The 19595-nt window shown below is 37.6% G+C and overlaps 1 protein-coding gene across 1 annotated transcript; it reads right to left on the bottom strand.

Moving 5' to 3' along the window:
• Nucleotides 1-779: 779 nt before the first annotated feature.
• LOC103810923 (neurexin-1-like) lies at nucleotides 780-14136 on the bottom strand (the record flags this gene model as incomplete). Its single annotated transcript, XM_009083854.1, has 2 exons — nucleotides 780-1163; nucleotides 13698-14136. Coding segments are annotated over 2 exons (823 nt in total), but the record flags the coding sequence as incomplete, so codon positions are not given.
• Nucleotides 14137-19595: the final 5459 nt, after the last annotated feature.

Raw genomic sequence — 19595 nt, 5'->3', positions numbered from 1 at the left:
ATGAGAATAAAAACAAACACCTGAAAGATTAACTACTCATTTTTAAATTGTTTTCCTACTTACATTAAAATATATTATTAGCACACTCTGTAATTTTAAGCAAATTACAGAGTTTTCTACATATAAACTGACCTCAACATCTGATTTGCTTGCACTCTACAGATTTTCAATTAAATAAATGGAGTTTGTCAATTTTACAGCTACCTTTTCTGGGCAAGAGGGATACTGAGATAAACAGAAAAAACTTCCTTGGGTACTAAGATCTTTTTAAAAAGAAGAGTTAAATAAGAAATATTAATTCCTACACTGATTCTCTGCTTTGACTCATGGATGAAGTTCCGGCCATGGATTTAAGTGATACTGTGGAATTCAAAAGTAAAATTAACCACATATTGATATTGACATAAATAGGCAGAGAACAAGATCTCAGTTTGGAAATAGAATGTGGCCATTTGGCAATGCAATAATATTTAAAATTGCTTTCACAGAGCTTTCAGAATGCAGCAATGTATGATTAGACACAAAAGGAGGCATTTTCTAAGAGACATTCAGTAATCCTGACTCTCTGTCATAGTCAACTAATACTTCATTCATCTTGGAGTCTCCCCTAAGATCTTTCCTCTAGAGTTACTTCTTTCAGTCTAGAGCAGGGCTCCATCTCACATCAAGTGCAATCAAGGATGCTTTTTTTTGCCTCAGGACAGTTAATGATAGTTTACCATTTTTTATCATTGTGCAGGATTCTATGAAATAGAAATGCAGTCATCTCATGAACCTACCTCTTTCGCATGATCTGCCAAGGTACCCTGTGCCAGAGCAATCACAAACATATCTGTTCCACCCATCTCTGCATACACCATTGTTTTTACAGGGGTTGCTAAGGCAAGGTTTTGCAGTTTCTCTTGAACATGAGGGTTTTACTCCAGCTGTACTTTGAATTTCAGCCATCTGCCGAATATCTTTGCTTTGACCATCAATAAATAAATCTCTAATGCAGCCGACATATCCATAATTGAGAAGTGCTGTCCACACCTCTGTTGGGAAGACGAGGCCTGCTTTATTTTCTGGTAAGCCTCCAAGATACAAGTCATCATCCAAGTCAAGGATTTCACTTTCCCCTGGTGCTGTATATGGTGTACGTAATGTGTTCACAGATATGGTTCCTGAAAAGATAACAAAATGCATGATTTTCAAGACATCATTGAAAAGATTTTGGTACTGCTTTTTAGTCATGGCATCTACATGTCACATTAGCTCCTGGCAAGTAGCTTTATGTAAAGCATAGCTATTCTATTTGTACAGCTATGGACAGAATCATAGATATACTTGGCTATTTTAATTACACTGTAGTACAAATACTGTCAGGAAGTGAATGATATAAAAAACATTTATGCACAATAATGCATGACCACAATATTTTAAAAAAAAGAAGTCAAAATCACCTTACCAATCTCATAGGGGTAGGAGGAATGCATTTCAGAGTTATTTTCAGAAATACCCTCATTGTGCAACAACAACAAAAAAATCTTCACTACCTCATATGTGTTTTAGAGCATTAAGGCTGAGCTTGCATTGATAGGTTGCAACCTGGGAGGCAAATCTGTGTCTTTGGTTTGGATCCAAAGACACAGTATCTTAAAAGACTCTCACCACTTTCAGTGGCCTTTGGATAAGACTTTTTTCTTTAAGTGCAGAAGGAAAACACTCTCATCAGCTGCCAGGCAGGTAATCATTAAGAAGGTAGTGATGTGCTCCTGGAGCGAAAATCAATGCCTCTGACACTTACCTCAAAATGTGTGCATGTTACAAAGAGAGGGAGAGAAGATGTGTATAGAACTTCAGGAAATCAGAAATATCTTTTCAATATAAGTTAAAAAAGTAAATAAACATAATTAAATCTAAAAGAGAGTTCTTATTTTACAAAGTGTCCGAACAAAGAACTATAATCAACTGCAAAGATTCCTTTTGGTTGTACTTTTTTGAAAATAATGCAACTAATACAATTTGAATAAGCAGCAAAAGAAATTTAATACATGCAGTCACAGAACATGCTTCTGTCAATCAAATTTAATTTTATTTCTAAGTAAAATAATTTGGAAAAAAAGAATCTTCATGTACATCTTCACAGAAGTGACACCTTCCCATTCTATGTGTATGCAAAAGCAAACAAAATACAGAACAAAACATTATATGGGTCACTAGATTATTGTAATGCACCAGTCACATCAAGCAAGACTTATCTATTGGATATGCTATTAAAAGTGTATTAATGGTGACAAGACACTGAAGAATCAAATTTACCATGATGTATTTATCATAATATATATATACAAATCTAACATGATTCACTATCTCCACTGTGAGCCTGAAACAGACTCCAGAATGTAACACTGATTATAAAAAATACTTCTACTGTGGTAAGAGTTGGGCATAAGAATATAGAATTCAGATTTTAATAGCATACATACTAAAATGTGAGTTTTAAGCAAAGGCAGGTCAGAAAAAAGATAATTCTCTTAATTAGATACATTCTAAAATTTAGTCTTCTCTTTTAGCAATGAAGTCCTGTGAAAGCTACATTATTTCTGTAATTTTGTTGGCTTAATAGATTAACTTCAACAACATGGACTGAATGAATATCTAAAGAGTTTGGAGCTTAGTGAAAGCTCTTTGGGATGAAGGTCTCAGGAGGTCCAACTCCCATGTGAGGCTTGAGACATGGATTTTAGAAGGGCTGGATACCACTACAGACAGTTTCCCTATTATCAGAAGAGATCTAAAAAGATAAAAGAAAGGTTTGCTTAGCATTTGTGCATCTCTGTAAGCATTTTTAAAGACTGTTGGAGGATGTGGTCAGTTTTCCCTTTTACGTATTACCACAAATGTTTTCTGTGTCATTTGAATAATCACACAGATGTAAAAGTAAACTTCCAGTTTTAACTGTAAGAAATAGGCATGTTGAACCAAGACACTTTTTCTTCCAAACTGCCATCTGTTTAAAACTGATAAGAATATTATATTTCGCTAACTCTAAAAATTTGTATTACTGCTCAGATTCTTGAAGCAGAACTTGGCACTCATATGGAACACACATAGATTTGACCTTAGGCATTCAAGCATAAACATTGTGAGGCTTGGTTTTACTGATCAGCTGGCCAAGATAGCTAACTTTTCACAGAGCATCACAGGCAATAGATCATTTCTTCTTTAAAAAAACCCCAACATTAAAGATGCTGTAAATATAAATCATACTTGTCCTCACAGTATTTCTTACTGCTGTTGTTGCTTGCTCCCATCTGTTGCTGTACAGGCTAATTTTGGACCAAATACTTTAAACATATATTCAGGCAGCACCCACTTGTGCACCCACACAAGTTAACTCAGCTTCAGCTTCCAACCTCAAGCTCATGCATGTGAACAGTGCTGTTTTCTGCTGGACAAAGACATTCATATTTTCAAGCTATTCATGAAGACTTCTGAGACTTTATTTCTATTAAAAAGTAAAAATCAACTATGTCTTGATAACTTGCAATGTGCAAGAAAAGACAGGTAAATCTCAGCCACAGAAACTGCAATGTTAATATGGTGTTCCAAGTGTAAGTTTTGCAAGCACAGAAGGCTTAGAAAGATGAATGATAAAGGGAACTGTAGATCACCACTACAATATGGTGACTCTGAATTATAGTTAAGTGATAGATTGAAGCAGGAAATTTTTCTTCTGTATGTGATAAAGGATTACCCTGAAGAGAGCGTAAGTATTATTTTGAATTGATATCAACGGCTTCTCAAAGAAATGAACCTTTCACCTCCCCAGGAAATGAAACTCCATGAAATACTCCCTGGGAGAAGACCTCTGAAATGTAATCATAGCATTTAATGACTATGGATAGAAAAATATGACAGGCAACAACTTATCTGTGCATCTTTTTCATGTTTTGGAAGGTCTCTGAAATTGTATTACCCAGCTGCACTATCTCCAATTTACTGCTGGACATATCCATGACACTCCAACTCATTGCCAGACTGTGTCCATTATCCTCAATCAATCTACTGTAAGTTAGCTCTGCTTAATCCTTGTAGTTGAGAACTAGTCTGAGTCACACAGAACATGCAGAATACTCAAAGCTGTTATGTATGAGTTTGAACAAAATATCATATAGCACACTGCCTTGAACAACGACTAGGGCTATCCTACAGATAGGTTGTAGTCTAGCTAATAGCAGGCAATCCATGCCTGGGCATCAAGAGTTTCATGCTATCAGTTACCAAGTTGTCCTAGTTCCAGCTTAAGTTCTGACAACATGTCCAGACAATCATACAGCCATCACTACTGTTGGTATCCAAATTACCTTTTATCTATCTCTGATATTTAATGCAAACTTTACTAATTGTTTCATAAATGCAGGTGAAAAAAACCCAAGAAAAATAAGGGGTAAAAAAAAGTATTCCAAAATACAGCAAAAGTTAGAGGGTTTTTTTTATACCCTACAATAAAATGCAGAACTCAAATTCATAGAACATGGGCCTACAGAAAATAAACAATGGGCTTATAAACACCTTTGGATTCACAATGCATCCACAGCTGTGACAGAGATAAAATATGCTGTTTCACCTTGGTAAGGTTTTGGGGGGGAGGGGATTATTTGTTTGTTCATTTGTTGAAGGGGTTTGGGTTGTTTGTTTTCCTGTAGTTTTGTTCTGTTTTTTTTAAGCCTGTCATCTTTCTTGAGGGAGATTTTTTAAGTTCTACTGAAAACATCTCAAGTTGGACCTCATGACAATGGCAGATGCTACCATAGAAACCGGGGACAGTAATGCACATGCCCTTTGATAGATTGAAATTCTGCTTTCTCTGGGAATTATAGGCAGATTAAAAGGAATCATTTCGTCAAACCAGTGTGCTCCAATCCATTTGGATGTTTCTGCTTATGAATGTGAAGAGACATCACTTTCCAGAGAAGCAGAAAGAAGGGAAGCTAATGGAGCATACAACTGTCTTATGTGGCCAGCACAGGAAAATATTAATAAATTGCCCTGTAAAGATACTGTAACATCAATCCTTCTCAAGCCAGAATTGTCAAGTTTGCTAAGAGGAAAAAGAATAGGACACATTTCATTTTGCAAAATACCTAGAGACAACAGATATGATGAGGAAGCTGCAGATTCAGAAGAACACTGGCCACCCAAGAGAAAACTAAAACCTCAAGTTCTAACACCTCTGTGGTAAGGACCATCCTTTCAGTTCTACCTTTGCCTACTATCTAACATAACAGCACCTATAATCAGACAGTAGTGATACTATTTCTGTGAAAAGAGCAACACTGAGGCAATAATGCCTGCCTTGATTGAAACAGGCAGCTTCCATGCAAAGTTTTTTAATACTCAAAGCAGGAAATACTGTGTTTCTATCAGAATACGAAAGAAGTTAAAAAAATGCCAATAGCATGTGTTTTATCCAGCCTGAAAGAAGAGAAAGGGAATGACTGAAAGACAAGAAGGTGTGCAGTGATTTATTTAGTCTGGGAATTCATGATCTAGCTTCAGGCTCTAAAATCAGGTAGCATTTCTTATCTCCAGAAACTGGACTTAAATGTAAGGGTCCTCTAATGATCTATAGGTGCTCTGATTCTGCAGTATTTCACCTGACAACACAGTGCAATTTAAAAATTCAGAAGTTTTGTTATGTATTGCAGAATCAGTTTGATAAAAACTAATGAAATTATGGGTTTGGGCACGAATTATTGACCGATTACTGGGCAGTCCTTCAAAGGAGGAGTCTGCAATAACACACAGGAACAAAATGAGACATATATTAGGGGTATAGGAGCCTATTGTACCACTTTACTGAGCCTGGGTAAAGTTTTACCTTGAACTCCAAGAAAGATGCAGACTAGCCAAGGGAACTGCAGAAGTTGGCAATAAAAGTGGTCAGTAAGGATAGGATGCAGCTGGGGTTTCTTAAGATTCTAAATCAGAGACTGCCATAAAATTCAAATTCTAAGTATGACATGGGGAATAAAAGGTGCAGTGTATTTTGTGCCTGCTGTGGACAAGAAAACTATAGAAAAATTGGCTTGTTTTTCAAACAGAAATGTTCAGTTTATAAATGGTTGCATGGGAAGATTGTGCAGTGTCCACTGCTGGAGAAGACCAACAAACACCTGTCAAGACTTATACAAGTACAGCATCACTACTTTGACTGGAGGGATAAAATATTGGACCTTGCAAGGTCGCTCCATCTCAGTTTTACTATGAACTTCAGAATAAATGAAAAACAGTAACTGGATAATTGAAAAAATTTTATTTAAAATGCAATATAAACCTATTCTCCCAAATATGCAAGCTATTAAAATCTGTTGCAATACAAACATGCAAATCTGGTGGTTCTTAAAAGGTTAAAAAGATGTGAGAAATGTACATGTGAGAAAAAGAATGTGCTCCAACGGATGCATACAATGGATGTCAAGAAAGCACTACTTACAGTGAAGTAGTGACTACAGTTAAGCTCTAATTACATACTCTAGAAATAATTTCTGGTATTTAAGCTGAAACTCTAGTTCGAAATTTCAGTGACTTAGCCCTTAAATGCTACCTACCTATGAATACATTCTGATATATTCTGTTTTACACTGCCCTACACAATTGGAGGTTGACAAGAAGAGTAAGTTTTCTCTCAGATTTCACTGTGTAATCATTTCCAAAATATGAATGGTGGTTTATTAAAGAAACCCCTAAAAGGCTTGCAAGGTCAACCTTGAAAATGGCAAACAGTTTAACAAAATTTTAAACAGTACTTAAAACTCAGAAAACAGTTATTAAATCTATCTCTACTGTGTTACAAGAAACACTGTGAGCAAAGACCTTTACAACTGCTTTGTGGTTGGGTTTTTTTTAGTTTGGCTTTGTGTTTTTGTGTTTTGTTTTTGGTTTTTTTTCAATTCTTTTTTCTGCAGAGTTGGCAGTATTGTCAAGAGCAGAACAGACAAACATTTCCCTTAGGTATGAGTTAATGAGCCTCTCCAATCATATTCATTATCCCAGCAATTTACTTTTTCATAAGACCTGTGTATAAGAAACTAAATCATATTTCTAAACCTTGTCAGTTAAATATGAAGATTTTAAGTACAGCTACTACAGCAATTCTGATCTCTATGCTTACCTTATGTGGCCTATTTAGTTGTTTTTTGTGCATGTGAGAAACATTTGCTTTTGAGAAACAGTGATAGATCAGAGCAAGGTATTAATTTGAAATACATTTTACATCTTGGGTGCTAAAGCACAATATCATAGCTGTGATGAAGACTGTGACCACAGCATACAGCCCATGTCCAAGACAGGACACATGTGAAGAAACAGCTATGAAGCTACCATCCTTTGCAGGAATTCAGGATATGCAATTCAGAAATACTGGGAGGAAACTCAGCTCATATGACAGGACACAGCAGTTTTACCAGGTTGTGCCCTCTGCTAGATACTTAGCAAGAAAGATGGACCCATGGAGAAAGTATAAAATCGTTCTGTACTTAACCGTGGAAAATATGGTCTCAGGAGCTCCTTCTTACCAAAGATCTGCTTTTTAGGTAAGGAAGAACTCATTGTAGGTCTTACAGACAACAGAATGGGATTCTAAGGTGAAAAACTTCTATAAGAATAATAGGCTCAAAGTTCCTTCAGCAAAAAGAAATTAAAAGGCATCATCTCTTCCCTCTTCCTTGTATCTTCCAAAATCTGAGGGGATTGGCATAAGTACTTGTGAATAGGGCCTGGATAATTATAATTTAAAAATACGTTCTTATTCCTTAGATCTCCCTTCCCCCCCGAGCCACAGTCCCAGACAGGCAATGGCAAAGTCAGTAGTTTAGAGTGGATGCTCACTGTGACGGAGAGTCTGGAAGAGAGCAAAGAATGAAAAATAAATCTAGTACTTGCTGATCCAGCTAATATGAAAGTCAAGGAAATTAGCAAAACTCCTTGAGAAATGTTGCAGCATTCTACGATCAGTGGGAACCACTCTGTATTGGATTTGAAGGTTAGGAGCAAAAGGTTGCAAGACACAAAATGTAAACTGATTTTAAAATATTTTTTTAAATTGTTTGAGCTACTTATTCATTAACAGAAGAATCTCTTCCTTTACAGCTGATAGCTAAGGAAGTATACTGTCAGCGAGAACAGAAAAGTCTCAAACTAGCAACTTTTTTTTCTATACAAGTTATAGTCATACACTTATACAAAAAGTCTGAAGGTAAGAAAACAAAAAGTCATAGAATCATAGATAGTGAATCATAGATGATAGTGATAATATTCATGTGATTTCTGCTGTGTTTGGTTTAGGTTAGTGAAAAATAAACAGAAAATGCATCCTGGAATAGTAAAGTGAATTTATTATTTATTTATTTATTTCTCTGCTCTCATGAGACCCCACCTGGAATACTGCATGCTGTTCTGGTGTCCTCAGCATAGGAAGGACATGGAACTGTTGGAGCAAGTCCAGAGGAGGCCACAAAATAGATAAGAGGACTGGAGCACCCCACCCCCAGGAAGCCAGGCTGAGGAAGTTGGGGCTGTTCAGCCTGGAGAAAAGAAGACTACATGGAGACTTCATAGCAACTTTTCAATATCTGAAGGGCCTACAAGGGAGCTGGAGAGGGACTCTTTGTTAGGAACTGCAATGATAGGACAAGGGGTGACAGGTTCAAATTGAAGGAGAGGAAGTTTAGGTTAGATATTAGAAAAATGGTTTTTTGCTATAAGGGTGGTGTGACATTGGAACAGGTTGCCCAGTAACGTGGTGGCTGCCCCAACCCTGGCAGTGTTAAAAGCCAGGCTGGATGAAGCCTTGAGCACCCTCGTCTAGTGAGGAGGTGTCCCTGCCCATGTCAGGGAGGGTTGTGACTAGGTGATCTGTAAGGTCAATTCCAGCCCTTAAAATTCTGTGATTCTATGATTATTCATAGAAAAAAACAGACCAACATGCAGAATAAGACCAACATGCACAACTCAACCACAAGAAGGTGGAGTCTGAGATCCTTGTGGCAGTGAGGAGGACACACAGCAAGCTCACTGCCCTGGACTTCAGGAGAGCAGACTTTGGCCTCATTAAAGATCTACTTCATAGAGTCCCATGGAATAAAGCCCTGGAGGGCAGAGGGGCCCAAGAATGCTGGCTGATAATCAAGGATCACCTCCTCCAAGCTCAGGAATGATGTATCCTGACAAGAACAAAATTGGGCAAAAATGCCAGGAAGCCTCCATGGGTGGATCAGGAGGTTTTGAGCAAACTCAGAGCGAAAAAACAGAAGGTGGAAATGGAGGACAGAAGGTGGAAATGAGGACAGGAGGCCCAGCAGCAGTACGAGGAAATTGTACAGGAAGCTGGAGATAAGGTTACAGAAGCCAAGACCCAGTTAGAATTGAGTCAGGACAAAGATGTCAAGGGTAACAGGAAAGGCTTCTATAGATATGTTGCAAACAAAAGAAAGACAAGGGATAATATGGGCAATCTCTGAAAGGAAACAGGAGACCTGGCTACCCTGGACAAAGAGAAGACTGAAGTTCTCAATGACCTCTATGCCTCAGTCTTCAACAGCAAATGCTCCAGCCACATTGCCCAAGCTGAGAATGGCAAATGCAGGGACTGGGAGAATGAAGACCCTGAGCCCACTGTAGGGGAGGATCAGGTTCGAGACCATCTAAGGAATGTGAATGTACATAAGTCCATAGGATCCTCAGGTCTTGAGGGATCTTGCAGATGAAGTTGCTAAGCCACGTAATTTTCAAAAAATCATGGCAGTCAGGTAAAGTTCTTGATGACTGGAAAAAGGGAAATATAATCCCCATTTTTAAAAAGGGGAAACTGGAAGATCTGGGGAATTACAGAACGGTTGGTTTCACATGTGTGCCAGTCTAGATCATGGAGCAGATTCTCTTGGAAACTATAGTAAGGCACATGGAAAACAAAGGTGATTGGTAACAGCCAACATGCCTTTACAAAGGGGAAGTCATACCTAACAAATTTGGTGACCTACTATGACATGGCTACAACTTTTGTGGATAAGGGCAGAGCATCTGACATTGTCTGCTGGACTCACGCAAAGTGTTTGATACTATCCCTCATGACATCCTTGTCTCTAAATTGCAGACACATGGACTTGATGGATCAACAACTCAATGGATAAAGAACTGGCTGGATGGTCACATGCAAAGAGTTGTGGTCAGTGGCTCATTGCCTATGTGGAGGCCAGTGATGAGTGGTGCCTCTCAAGGGTAAGTGCTGGGGCTGATACTGTTCAACATCTTTTTGTTAGGGACATGAACAGTGGGATCTAGTGCACCCTCAGCAAGTTCACTGATGACACCAAGCTGTGTGGGGTAGTCAACCTGCTGGAGGGAAGGGATGCCATCCAGAGACGCCATGCCAGACTTGAGAAGTGGGCTGATGCCAGCCTCATGAAGTTCAACAAAATGAAGTGCAAGATTCCACACCAGGGTCATGGCAATCCCAGGCATGCCTACAGGCTGGACAGAGAAATGATTAAGAGCAGTCCTGTGGAGAAAGACTTGTGGGTGATGGGTGATGAAAAACTCAACATGAGCCAGCAGTGTGCGGTCACAGCCCAGAAAACCAACTGTGTCCTGAGCTGCATCAGAAGCAATGTGGCCAGCAGGTTGAAGGAGATGATTCTGTCACTCTACTCTGGTCTTGTGAGACCCCACCTGGAGTAATGTGTACAGTTCTGATGTCCTCAACATAAGGAGGACACAGAACTGTTGGAGTAAGCCCAGAGGAGGCCACAAAGTTGATAAGAGGACTGGAGCACCTCCCCTACAAAGAGAGCTGAGAAAGCTGGGGTGATCAGCCTGGAAAAGAGAAGGTTGCATGGAGACCTTACAGCAACCTTACAGGGAGACCCCACCTGGAGTAATGTGTACAGTTCTGATGTCCTCAACATAAGGAGGACACAGAACTGTTGGAGTAAGCCCAGAGGAGGCCACAAAGTTGATAAGAGGACTGGAGCACCTCCCCTACAAAGAGAGCTGAGAAAGCTGGGGTGATCAGCCTGGAAAAGAGAAGGTTGCATGGAGACCTTACAGCAACCTTACAGGACCTGAACCTATAGGGATGGAGTAAGCCCAGAGGAGGCCACAAAGTTGATAAGAGGACTGGAGCACCTCCCCTACAAAGAGAGCTGAGAAAGCTGGGGTGATCAGCCTGGAAAAGAGAAGGTTGCATGGAGACCTTACAGCAACCTTACAGGACCTGAAGGGGACCTATAGGGAAGCTGGAGAGGGACTTTTCATCAGGAACTGTAGTGATAGGACAAGGAGTAATGTGTAAGGGCTGCAAATTGAAAGAGTGGATATTTGGGGTAGATACTGGGAAGAAATTCTTTACTGCAAAAATGATGAGATATTGAAACAGGTTGCCCAGGATGGTTGTGAATGCCCCAACCTTGGCAGTGTTCAAGGCCACGTTGAATAAGGCCTTGAGCAACCTGGTCTAGTGGGAGGTGTCCCTGCCCATGGCAAGAGGGGTTGGGACTGGATGATCTTTGAGATCCATTCCAACCCATTAACATTCCAGGATACTATAAGTCATGAAGAACTAATTTAAACTTAACACATCAGAACTTCCTGTTCTAGTCAGGAAGATAGGAACATACAGTTTATTCTTTATTTTAATTGTTAGGTAGTCATTTTACTTGGTTAAATCTGAGGGTCATGATTCTACTCAGCCAATACTCTCATTTAGAAAACTAAGAGCGTTGCTCGTGTTATTGGTACTTCTACCAGAAAGTGTTATTGCACGTATTAGAATAATAGAAAATCTTTGATGACTGCTTCAGGTTGCAGCTAAAAATTCATTTTGTCAATCCATAAGCCTACATATTTTATTAAGCTATTCTGGTAATAGTTCAACGTTTTAGGGTGAATAGGTATTATGGTCAGTTTTCAAGAGTAATGGGGTAAATAAATTTCACCTATCATAGGCAAGTCATCAGCTGGATCAGTTGGACTATTTCACTATAATTCTATCTAAAAACAATATGCAATCTTGATCACCAAGTGTGTTTTTCTTCCTAAAATTAGTCTCAATTCTTGCTGATGTCCATCAGCAGATTTAAAGAATTAAATAAAGGATGCCCTAAATTCTCTTAGTGGCTCTTGTGAGCTACAGTTTTTGTGAAGCATAGTGCAGAACATATGTTAAATGTAAATGATTGTTAGGAATTTATTTATTTGCTTTATAGTTCTGTTGGTTTTGGATGAAGAATAAACTTTGCTTTCAGCAGAGTCCCACAGGCATTATTATTACAGGATTTACTGCCTCATATGAAACACTGAAACAGCACTTAAGAAGGAGGCCTGAAATGACGATTGTAGTATAATAATATAACTGCTGGATATTCAATCCCAGCTGAGGATTTTGAGAAGTTGTGGGATTTTGTTTGGTTGGGGTTGTTTTTCTTGTTTGGTTGGTTTTGTTTGGTTGGGTTTTGTTCTTGTTTGATTGCTTTCTTAACCTCAAAAAATGTAAATAAGTAAATGACATAATATAAAAAGAAAATCAAACTCTCTACAATTAGAATCTGAAGTCACACAGCCCATGAATCAAATAATTATTTTTCATAGTCATAGGGCAGACTGATGATTGAATTTGGTCTGATTTTCAGCATGGATTTGACTGGATTTGCTTGGTCTGAAATCTGATTTGTGGGTAATAAGAAAGCAAGTCATAAAATGATAACTTTTGGAGGTTAAGTGTCAGAAAGAAATTATAAATGCAAGTTATGGAAAAGGAGTCACCAGAAGGAAGAAAGTGGAGAAAATCCCACACAATTCAAAAGAATAGGAGTTCACATTTTTCAACAGTCAAATTCAGAGTGTACATAACCTTCAGATTGAATGCTGATATTAATCAGAAAATTCTTGATGGACTGAATTACAGATTCCACACATTCTCCACACCCTTCCTCCCCACATCCTGGCATGAGCTACAGGAGAGATACCATAGAAGAGATTTGTCTTCAAAATAATGTATACTGACTCTTTGCTTAAGATATATACTCTAGATCAGATGCAGCTGAAACACAATGACAATTTCACTGGTTAACTGCATTTTATGCCAGATTAGATTTCAGTAGTGTTAGGAAGAGTTTATGAATTCTTAATTTTTACCCTTTTTTTTGTGTGATCATTTTTTGAGTAAACTACACAGAATATGAATCACACTGACAGAATGTGGCAAGTCAGTTATTTCAATTTCTGCTGATATGTGTTGCTAGCCATTCATTAGAATATAATTTAATTATGCTGGGACCTGTGGACATGATTGGAAGTTCTCTGTTGTTTCTGTGGACCAGCTATTCACTGTGTTGGCGATTACTTTCAGCAATTCTTTCGCGCTTTATTTTCGTTCTTGAAACATGCCACTTCAGCTATTTGGTGTAAGCAAGCACAGAGGGAGATTACTGTTGTTTTTTCAAGTACACAAAACACTTACTTGCAAGATTAAGTACTCGATTACCCAACAATGTTAACATAAGATATTTTACTCAGCAAATTATTGTATTCTGGCAGCCGATAGCAATGATTTCTTATATTTCTCATACTTTTCAGATGATGCACAACTCTAATATGCACCCAGAATTCTCTCAGATATGTGAAAAAAACATACTGAAAACTAAGAAAAAACCTACCTGACCGTCCATCCCGTTGAAAATCCACATGGTACCATTCACCATCATTCACCTTCTTCTGCAATGCTTTTATTTTTATAGTACCTGATCCCATGTCTAACAGCAGGTAGAGGTGGCCATCAAGCATCTCAATGGCAAAAAAATCAACCTTCACCATCTGCGGATGTTTAGCATCTTTCTGGTGCCTTGGTTTCCCATGACTGAAAAGAATCAGGCCATTTGGCTCAGTTGTACGAAAGTCAAATGATATTGAGCCTGTTTTCTTGGCATTCCACTTTGGCAAAGAGATGAAAGACTCTGGTGTTTCAAACGTGATGGGATCTAAGGTTGCAACATTCTCACATTTAAATGCTACAACCCCATGAATCTTCATTTTAGGATCTCCTTGCTTGGCAAGTCGAGACAATTCCAACCTGACATCATTATTTTTATATACAACCTGCAAGCAAAGCAGAGAAGTTACTCAGAGAAATGACCATTTTACCCAAACAGATATAATCCTGAATAGGCACATTATTTAAAGGATAATAATGATGATACATGAATACGATAATTTACATACAGACAAAATTAAATAACTGTTTTCATTGACTAATGATTTAATAATTTTTTCATTAAACCAAACAAAGTTGCTCTAAAAATATCCCTAGAGTTAATTCCAATAATTTGAAAGAATCAACACACAATTCATACCATGAGTTGCAAATTAGTTGGTGTGGCCTTGATTACTTAAAAACCCTCTTTGTACAGTCATTCTGCTATCTTAGAAAAGTATTAGATTTCTTTTTCCTCTAAAGCTTTTGTCACTGTCTTAACTCTTCTGTTATTGTACAGAAAATGTACCAAGGTTGGATACTTCATAATTTTACATCTTTTCAGTTTGTCCCTGGGGCTGAGGAATAGCAGCATTCATAGTATTCATGAAGCTACAAGATAAGCAAATGAGTATCATACAGACCAAAACAGACAAATCAGGAAAATCTTTAAGGCCATTCAATTGGACAAAATATAAACCACCTTATATCTTTTACATGACTGAAGACTTTTCTGATAAAAATGAAAGACAATATTAGTTTTAAATCCAATTGACCTCCACAGCAAATATTCTTGCTTCAAATCACATTTTCCCTTGGTCCAGAGAAGCCTGTTTTGATATAGCCATTTCCCAGGGCTCTAGTCTTTATTAGTATATTCTAAAATTCTTGCTATTTCTATGTTATCTGGGATACAAGGGTTGCTTAAATGAAGCTCTCCAAGAACAAAGGAGTGCACAAGTATTTTGTCAATATTTTTAATTGTGCAATAAATGATACACTCTAGCTAGAATACCACTGGAGGGCTGAATATGAACCCACAGTAACAGAAGCTAAAACCTTCTTCTCTGTTTCTAAGGTTAAGCCCTACATTAAAAAGCAATTTGGAGAAAAAGCATCAGCTCAGCAAAAACAAGCACTTTGTGCTGAGGCTTCTTCATCGACAGATCTATACCATTCAGGACTAAACCAAGTCTGACCCCTGATCCAATGTTCCAATTATACAGTGTAGTTTGAAGCTATTCAGGGGACCAATCACTGGTTTAGACCTTACATCCCTATTAGCAGTTAGAAAGTGCTTGCTGAATACTTAGGATAGAGCTTCTAGATTAATTTCCTCTGAGACCTAGTTTGAACACAAATGAAATCCACTCTGACACAGAGTAAGTGCAAGACATGGGGAATGCACTGTAGGACTGTGCTACTGTTAGAAATCAAAACACTAGCATACACACAGTCTAAGATGGCATACCTCATAAGTGATAGTGGCTACTGAAAAATGGTGTATAGAGATCACAGAACACTAAGGAAATGATTGATAGAGTGATATAATTTTTATTGTAAGATTTGTGTTCTTTTAAATTATATCATTATCCACCCTGAAAATTTCAACGTACGACATGGCACAAGTATTCTACTACATTAAAATGTATCCTGAAAGCTAATGAATAAGCCTATTTCTACATTTTATTTCAGAGTTGAATACAAGTGGTGCTGTTCCTATGGGAGCTGTGTCTCCAAAGACAACAGATAAGCCTCACTGTGGATTGCTGACAGCACAAGTGATACTCTGCCACAGAGCGGCAGATAATGCATTGTGTTCTTTAACTGAACACATCAGAAGTGAATAGAATTGGACTAAACTATAATATTAGAGAGTGAGAATCCATAATTCTATTTATCAAATACAGCTGTGAGACCATGGAGATCACAGATTGTGCAAAGGAATTTAGAAGAGTTCTGGAGAATAAACACATGCAAGTGATGTCCCTTTGGGGTGACTTTCTGTCTTTAGAGTAAAAAAAGCCAAAAGGTATAAGAATGCAGCAAGAAGCCAGTTGACTGGAAGGTTCCTTAGAGATAGGTAGTTTCATGAAACATTGGCCACTTTCTATGGCAGAAGGGATTTTGAACAGCTTCCACCTCATTTGAAGAAGTTTCTTTGATTGCCTACTGAACAAAGGTATGTTCCAGGACAAGGTGAATAAATGTACAAAGATAATTTCTTGTTTATGGACAAATCAAACTGTCTGAAATTAATTAAAGCTGGTTGACTGAATATTAAAATTAGAATTTAATAGCTAGATTAGAAAAACTGAGCAGACAAAAGGAGAGCTAAGCTTTCCTTTCTGTTTAAAACAGCTTTATAGGCTTTGAAATAATTTGCAAACTCAGAAACAATATTTTTTTTCAAAAAAATATGGTTCAAGAATCTAATGGACAAAGTACAAACAGGAATATTGACAATAGTTTTCTCAATAACTTGTCACCACCTCTTTAAGCAGCTTAATATATTAATATATGAGAGAAAAGTTGCTAGAACAATGTAGTAACAGTGGCAAATATTGTCAACTTAATCCCACCAATATTAAAACATTCATGGAATCCCTAAATATTGCATATGACAATTTCTTGCTTCCATATTCCACAACTGAAGCTTCATAGTTACTTGAGAAGCAAATGATTGCATCTTATTACACTCATTGTGAGAAACTGAATAAAGTCTACATCTAAGTTTTAGAGTGCTTATGTTCTAAGTTTTAGAATGCTTATATTCTTTTAATCTTGCTAAATGGAAAATTTGGAACTGAATTACCATGGATAATTAGTATTAAAGCAGGAATATATGAACCATAACTGAAAAGAACTGTAAACTATTAACTGAACACAGCTAGCTGGCATTTGGAAGCCCATTTCCTGGTGTTATGCTGAGAATCTCAGTCCTCTCCCTGTCCGTGAAAAATATACTCAGACATCAGTGAAGCACAGCAAAAAGTAGAAAAGCAGTATGTTGCCATTAAATTTTTGGAAAACAACTGAATGGTAAGGAATAATTCTGAGACTAACATCTGCTTTCTAACTCGTGAAGGTATATGCTTCAGAAACAATAGCCCCCTTGGGCACAAATAATTTACTCATTTTTTATTTTCCAATGATTCTGCCTTCCAGTTTTTTCCTTCTAGGTGTATAAGGACAAACATGTTTTTAATAGAGCTTATATTATCCCCTGCAATTTCCATCTAAGGCACCCAACATATTGTTCTCTAGTGTTAACTCAATACGTTCTCCCTCCATTAGAGACATGAATCCACAATTAGTCAAGTGAAGGTAATTTGCAGCAGAGAAATGTTTGAGACACATTCATCTTTACTCCCACACAACCTTCTAGTCAGTATCCTTGCACCACTGTATGCTTTCCTACCATCCATTGGGTTGACCCTGGTAATAACTTGTTTGCTCTTGCACTCACTTTCATATCTGAGTAACAATGTAAGCTTCCTGCACGTGAAACTACCAGCCCTGAGGGAAATGTATCATGCTATTAAGAGCACCTTGAATTTGTCTTCTATTCACTGTATTCTTTCCTCTTAATATTAAGTAAGTTTCAAAATCTTAGTCTTTAAACTACATAATTGCCTCATTCTTGGAAACTCCAAAAGGTCACCTAAACTCCCAAGAAAAATGGAGCAGTTAGCAATTCCCCACATAACTCACAACCAAACTATACAAAGCAAGGAACAAAAGTGTTTTCCAAGAGAGACAGGGCAGAATTACATATTGTTTTACACTCAAGATGCAAGCTTCCTTTGCGACTGTCTAGGCCAACCACATACTGGGTACCTTGCAATATCACAGTGCTGAGTCTTAACAAATAAGTCCAGATATGAGACAGCAATTATTGCCTTAAGCTCAGCACTCTTTTTAACATGGTCTCTGGTCATCTTGGAGCACAACGTAAATTAATTCATGCTTCCCAAAAATATATCATGTATATATTTTTTCAATCCAGGTCCCTAGTATGAATGAACTTTAGAAATGTATCAAGGATTCACTACAGATTCTGCCAGTGTTCACAGCCTGTGCCTTCAACAACAACAGAAAAAGTAGCAGAGCATCCAATGAAATCAGCAATGTAACGATCTATAAATGACCTTGAGAAATGGTGAAGGAGAAAACAAGGAATACATAATAGGGATGTATCCTAAATATACAACTCTTCAATTATCAAATTTAAAAAAAAAGAACCTGAAAAATAAAACCATGAGTATCAACAGAACTCTATCAGTTCTTCCTACTAATCTTATCCCATGAGATTTAAAACCATGAAAGATGTGAAAGGATCCAGATTTCAACACCATTTTCAACTCAAAGTTCATACCTTTCCACATCAAACTCTTGGAGTGAAGAAATGGCATTAGCCTTAAATATTTCAGAATACTGACCAACTCTGCCCTTTCAATCACTAAGATTAAAAGCCTTTAAATTACTGAGAAGTATTTATTTTAAATTACTTTATTAAATAATTTATTCATTACTTCATACTATATTAATAAAACCAAAGATGATCCTTAAGGAGCTAATCACATGACCTGATTTGGACCATCTAGGTTTCCTTGAGAGACAAAGAGAAGCCAGGAGTTCAAAGCACCCACCATCATGATCTTGCTCCAAAGAGTTTGTCTATTTATTATATAAGGAGGAGAGGAAAAATACTTTTCTAAATGCAATTTGCATAAATGGCTGAATCCAGTATGAAAATCTGTTAAACTCACATCATATAAACCCCTATGTTACCACAAAGCAGCATTTTTGTATTTTCATATTTTTGATAATCCTGGATCACCTAGTGTAAACAATGAAAGTTAATTCTCTAAAATAGAGACTAGTATTATCCAAAATGGCTCAGGTAGGTGCTGATAACCTACAAGTTTATGCTGTGCAGTAGAGTCAGCAGGAGATAACTTACTGATGTCAGAAACTGTAGCAATGAGACTTACAGTAAGGGAAGCCTAAGGCAATTTTGCCAGCTTGCTCTAACAGCCACTAGAATTTCCATGTTCATTGAGAACTACCTGGTGCATACAGCATCACATTCCCCAGAAATCCAAACTCACAACTGATCACTAAGAATTATCATGTATGTTTTTAATATTTGCAGAGTGGTTTTGAACTAATCTCATAGAAGGCTTGTCATTTTGTTAATATGCCTCCATTTGTTTTCAAACTCCAAAATGAATAAATATATCAAGAAACTACAGACTACTTACACAAATCTTAAGGAGCTCCAGTTCAAATGTTTGCAATGGGGTGTATTTCTGAACACAATGTGACAGCACTCAACATGAATGACAACAGCTATTCAAGCCAGCATTGTTTTCTGAACACAGAGAAGAGATTAACAGGTACATTAAGAGCTCCAAGGGAACAATTAATTCATCCCCAAGTGAAATAGTTTCTGTTCTCCTGAGGTCGATATTTGTGCATGTGTGGTAGTGTGGGACATTTAGAAAGGGGGTCATTGTGAGCACCAAAACAAAACCAAGTATCTGTAGAGTCCTACTGAGTGGGAGGTAAGCCTCAAGAC

The sequence above is a fragment of the Acanthisitta chloris genome, unplaced genomic scaffold (genome assembly GCF_000695815.1).
Source record: "Acanthisitta chloris isolate BGI_N310 unplaced genomic scaffold, ASM69581v1 scaffold5551, whole genome shotgun sequence".
NCBI lineage: Eukaryota > Metazoa > Chordata > Aves > Passeriformes > Acanthisittidae > Acanthisitta > Acanthisitta chloris.
Note: the sequence above shows the minus strand (reverse complement) of the source record. Positions and strands in the feature narration are given on the sequence as shown.